A 5,699-nucleotide genomic window follows, 5' to 3' on the forward strand; every position below is an offset into this window, starting at 1 on the left:
CAAGTTTGTAACATTTAAAAAGTTGAATAGATATTAAAAAAAAAAACTAAAGTCATACAGCAGTAAAGTGATTTTGGCCTCTCGGCACGTTTTAAAGTTGATTTGGTGTGAATAGCTTAAATGTTTTAGGAGGAGTAGCAGGTGGAAGAATTTTAATAATAATAATAATAATAATAATAATAATAACAACTGTGTCGAAGAAGACCATCTCTTCAGGTTACACCTTAACTGCTCCTCCTGAGACACCTGCGTTTCCCCTCTACTGTGTCCCCTAAGACTCTACTGCCCCCCTTGTACTGTCTCTCCAGCAAAAAAAAAAGAAACAAAAAAAGACTTTCTCGACGACTGCCAGTGGCCCCTGGCCTGAGCTAGATTACGCCTCCTGCTAGAACTGGTGGATTGATGATTCACTTCCTTAGTATTCAAATGTATCGATTGTAAGTCGCTTTGGAATAAGGCGTCTGCTAAATGCCAAAAATGTAAAATGTAAATGTAGAACAATAGTGGACTTGCTGTGAATCAAGCCCACATAATAATAAGATCGTCGGACATGACATGTGTGATCTTTAATAATGACACTTCTGTCCAAATACACATATTAGATAGAAAACATAAAAAATACAATTGCAATTAAGTTTTTAGAGCTAGAAATCATCATATTTATTACCATTTTGGCAAATGATTACAACTGCATAAGTGCTTTCTGCAACTGCATAAGTGCAACATATTATTAAAGGGATTCATACCAAGGTGATTCATACTGAGGTGTCCTAACACACCAGTAGAGAACAATAGTTACACGGGCTCAGGAGGTCGAGCCGCCGTCTAATGATCACAAGGTTGGCAGATCGGCGGTTCGAGCCCCGGCTGGCCACATGTCGAAGTGTCCTTGGGCAAGACACTGAACCCCAAAATTGCTCCCAGTGAGCGGTAATAATCTAACTAATAGTAGTGAAAGCTCCTCCGTTTCTCCACTTGGTTAGCGCAGCCCAGGCAAACAGCGAGCAACCCCCTCCAATAGACAGGATCACCTCAGACTCAAGGTTAGCGTTGTTTAACTACACGCCAACAACTCCTCAGAGAAACTACGCACTGAGGTTGACAAGTCGTGAGCTTAGAATTCTAAGGTTCTATCTCCGTTTAGGGCAGTTCAGAGATATTTAGCGTCAAAGTTTTTACATTCCATTATGTTTTGTGAGATGGAACCTTTGTATTTTATGAATTAATAAAAGGCATTAATAAACACCTAATGGATCAGATTATGTAAAAAACTCAATTTTGACAAAAATGGAGATAGAACCTGATAATTCTAACGTCACGAAGTGGAGAACGGAGAAGCTGTCACTACTGACCTTTGAGGAAGAGGCAGGTTAAAAGGACAGTGTTCCTATACATCAAATCCAGACGCCATTGATAAACGGTCCAGTAATAAGACACATAAGTGGAGGAAGTTGGAACACATCAAGTTTTTTTACGTGCGACTATCCTGTTCCTTTGGCAAAATGTGAAACATCACACAACATTACCCAGAGACAAGGACAACTAGCCCGTCTCAAAGGTCCAGAGTAAGGCATAGACATAATCTGGGGTGTTCATAATACACAGTAGAAAAACATCAAAAAAGTTGAACCCATTGTCAAATAAACTTGCCCAATCAATGCACGGAGCAGGGGTTTTGTTTACAGAAGCATTAATTTACAAAAGCGATTACTCAAGCATGGGAAACAACACCAAGGTCACATGACATCATTTGGAGTATGGTAATACAGTAAGACAATCCTGCCCTGGCATCTCAGAACAAAATGATTCTAGTGGTAAGACAACGTGCGTTAAAGCCCAGCCCTTGATTTAGCGAAGGAAAAACACAACTCATTGGTCAGTCAGTGGGCCTCACTCATCAACCATTGGTATCAGGGCCGGTCCTAGGCGTAGGCGAACTAGGCGGTCGCCTGGGGGGCGCCAAATGCCCCCCCAATTTTTAAAAATAAATAAATTACATTTCAATAATTTTGTCTCTATGAATTACATGTCTCTATGAAAATATGTCTCAGCCTACTGTCTATTTTTGTCTTGAAACCATTGTCGTCCATATTTTTACTGTTGAATGTGTGGGTGGTGATGAGGCAGTACTGGTGGCTTAATGTGGTGGTGGTGGCGCCCCTAAAACATTTTTTTTGGGGGGGGGCATCAAATCATACTCTCGCCTAGGGCACCTAAATGCCTAGGACCGGCCCTGATTGGTATGCACAAATCATATCATTTTGTAAAACTAATGTCAAGAACAATAAGTCATTCATCAACGTTTTCTCTTCTAACTATCTACCTTGATTGTAGCAAACTGTCAATATACAAACTGAAAACAGTTTAAAACGTTACCGGTTGTTAATTTCTCCACTAGCTTATTTCAGCTTTGGGTCCCAATAATTATCCTTGATCGTCAATATACTTCCTCTAGCCGATCCACTACTAAAACCTTTGCGTTTACTGTCATAACTGTCCATTACTGCAAACTCTACCCTGCTGCCTATTCGGTTGTTAAGTCTGACGTCAAACGTGACGTTTAGCAATTTCCGGGTCCAAACCAGAAATTCCCTGCACCAGAGTACCAGTGTACTAAAGCACCAGAGTACCAGTGTACTAAAGCACCAGAGTACCAGTGTACTAAAGCACCAGAGTACCAGTGTACTAAAGCACCAGAGTATCAGTGTACTAAAGCACCAGAGTACCAGTGTACTAAAGCACCAGAGTACCAGTGTACTAAAGCACCAGAGTACCAGTGTACTAAAGCACCAGAGTACCAGTGTACTAAAGCACCAGAGTACCAGTGTACTAAAGCGGTAGAATGACAGTTCAATCGTTTTTTAGACTGGGATCTATTCATACAACAAGGGAAACAGCACTTTCCCGTTTCTCCCATAATTGTCAGCGTCTTTGAGCCTCGGAAAAGCGCTATACAAATATAATTAATTAACAATTATTATTACTGAGGCATTTCGAAGAGAGCGCCTCAGCCAACGTTGGACCCGGAAACACGTCACGACTTAACAACCGACTAGGACAACGTGGGCTGCGGTGTATGCTAATGACATGCTAATGACATGCTAATGACATTCATTATGGATGTAAACGTCAAAGGACAGATGAGATTCAGATCAAACTTAGAACGGACATGAGATAATTTCCTGATATTAACGGCTGTTTTCTGAATCCGTTGGTGAACGAGGCCCAGCGTGAGACGTCTGTTATTACAGGTGCAGCGACAAAGTGACGACTGGAATGATGAGATGCAGAAACAACGAATACATCGATTATTACTTTGTGAGCATAAATTAATTTGATCTCAACTCATCAGCAGCCTTCAGGATGGGTCACAGAGACTGTGGCTGAGTTCAGATGTTCTTTCTCCTCTGGCTGAGTTTGCACTTCTTCACTTCTTCTCCCACGAGATGGATGGACGTGTGTCGCAGCTCACATCTTGTTGAAACACTCCTTCGCATTGGTCCAAACTTGTATTCCCTTACAGAGAGAACGACAACATCATATGAGACCCACACAGAAAATGAGAAAAAGGTTTATACAACAGTTAGTTCAGACCAAGTAAGTAGGTAAGTAAGTAAGTAAGTAAGTAAGTAAGTAAGTAAGTAAGTAAGTAAGTAGGTAAGTAAGTAAGTAAGTAGGTAAGTAAGTAAGTAAGTAAGTAAGTAAGTAAAGCTATATTTATATAGCGCCTTTCGTACATGAAATGCAACTCAAAGCACTTTACAATAGAAGTAATTTGATTGGAAAAGAGGCATTCCATTCCATGAGTGCCGATATACAGTATAACAGCACTGGGACTTTTAACTGTATGTATCACTCCGCCGCAAAGATGTTCTATTGTTTGTGTTCAGGTTACTAGGCAACAGTCCAGTTGCGGAACTATTTTTTGTTGGCGGAGCCAAAATCATAATCTGTTGTCGCTTATTACTGTTAACTAATAAATGACGCTGTAGAACTGTTGTATAAAAGCAATATCACACTGGAGGTCGTGCTGTTATACTGAATATCAGCACGGCTGTGATTCGGTCATAGGTACGAGGCCGCAACACTCCCTCTCGCGTGATATTGCTTAATTATCATTTCGCTTACGATGACTGAAGTATAGTTGATTCACTTACGTGGACAGAATGTACTTATTGTAAGTCGCTTTGGATAAAAGCGTCTGCTAAATGACTCACATAGGGCTTTCACACCGGCAAAGAACCGGTGTGAAAGCCCACGTTGGCGCTGTCTGGCGAACAAGCCCGCGTTCATACGAAGGTTTCCGAACGCGAACGCGAACCGGCACGGTTCTTTGCCGGTGTGAAAGCCCTAACAGTGCCCTGTGTGGATACCGGGACAGTGAAGCATTTTTCTTTTGGCTCCACACTCCAAAAGTTTGGATTTTAAATAAAACACTCACTACTAGGTTGAAGTAGAGATTCTTCTCTTTTATTTGAGGGTATTTGTGTACATATTGGTTTAGGTCTGTAGACATAGTCCCCTTTATTTCAGGCCACCAAAAGCGATCGTAAGGATTTATCAAAAGTGCCAAATTAAGTAGTCTTGTTTAGTATATGGTCGAAAAATGATTTGCATGCAATAACTGCCTGAAGTCTGTGATCCATTGACCCCACCAGACACTGGGTGTCTTCTTTCGCCAAAGCTCCTCTTCAGTAAATGAAATGCACGTTCAATAGCATTTCTCTCCACACTTTCCTCCTGCCATCATCTGTCCACAATACCTTTTTCCTAGAACCTTGCAGGCTCTTCTAGGTACTTTTTTAGCAAACTGTGAACTGCCCAACCTGTTTCTGTGGATAACTAGTGTTCTGCACCTTGCAGTGACGCCTCTGTAGTTGGGCTGACGTGATATGCAGATGGTCTCTGACACGTCACACCTCCTACCTCCTACCTCCTGCCTCCTACCTCCTACCTCCTGCCTCCTACCTCCTGCCTCCTGCCTCCTACCTCCTGCCTCCTACCTCCTACCTCCTGCCTCCTGCCTCCTGCCTCCTACCTCCTACCTCCTACCTCCTGCCTCCTGCCTCGTACCTCCTACCTCCCACCTCCCGCCTCCTGCCTCCTACGTCCTACCTCCTACCTCCTACCTCCTGCCTCCTACCTCCTGCCTCCTACCTCCTACCTCCTGCCTCCTACCTCCTACCTCCTACCTCCTGGAGAGTGTTCCTGATCTGTGGGACAGTTTGTTTTGCTGTCTTAATCAGTGGCGGACTCAGGCTGTTTGAAGGGCAGGGGGGGCGAAAAGAAAAACTGCACAACATGGGACCCCATCAGTGCACATGGTCATGTTTAGACCAATGGAAGGGCAGCCAATAGGGCACATCCTCTAATTTCGCCACTCAAAAGGGCATTTTTGCCACTCAAAAGGGCACTTAAGAGAGACATTTCTCAACCGTGGGGGCACCAGGAGGGGCGGTCGCCCCCCCCTGCGTCCGCCAGTGGTCTTAATCATTCTGCTGTCATACACTATAGAAGTCTTCAGCAAGACACTGAACCCCAAAATTGCTCCCAGTGAGCGGGCCGGCCGGCGCCTTGCATGGCAGCTTGCCTACCTCGCCATTGGTGTGTGAATGTGTGTGTGAACGGGTGAATGAGAGGCCGTTGTAAAGCGCTTTGGATAAAGGCGTGGATATACCCTCAAATACAAGCTGAGAATC

The 5,699-nt window shown here is 43.5% G+C and overlaps 1 protein-coding gene across 1 annotated transcript in view; it reads right to left on the minus strand.

Moving 5' to 3' along the window:
• Positions 1 to 570: 570 nt before the first annotated feature.
• Positions 571 to 5,699, minus strand: part of snx4 (sorting nexin 4) — a 55,005-nt gene continuing 49,876 nt past the window's right edge. Inside the window, exon 14 of the mRNA XM_080526638.1 lies at positions 571 to 3,516. Coding sequence (XP_080382764.1) covers positions 3,469 to 3,516 — 48 coding nt within the window. The 3' untranslated portion in view covers positions 571 to 3,468. The remainder of the gene's footprint in view (positions 3,517 to 5,699) is intronic.

The sequence above is a fragment of the Nansenia antarctica genome (genome assembly GCF_963989245.1).
Source record: "Nansenia antarctica genome assembly, chromosome: 3".
NCBI classification, from domain to species: Eukaryota; Metazoa; Chordata; class Actinopteri; order Argentiniformes; family Microstomatidae; genus Nansenia; species Nansenia antarctica.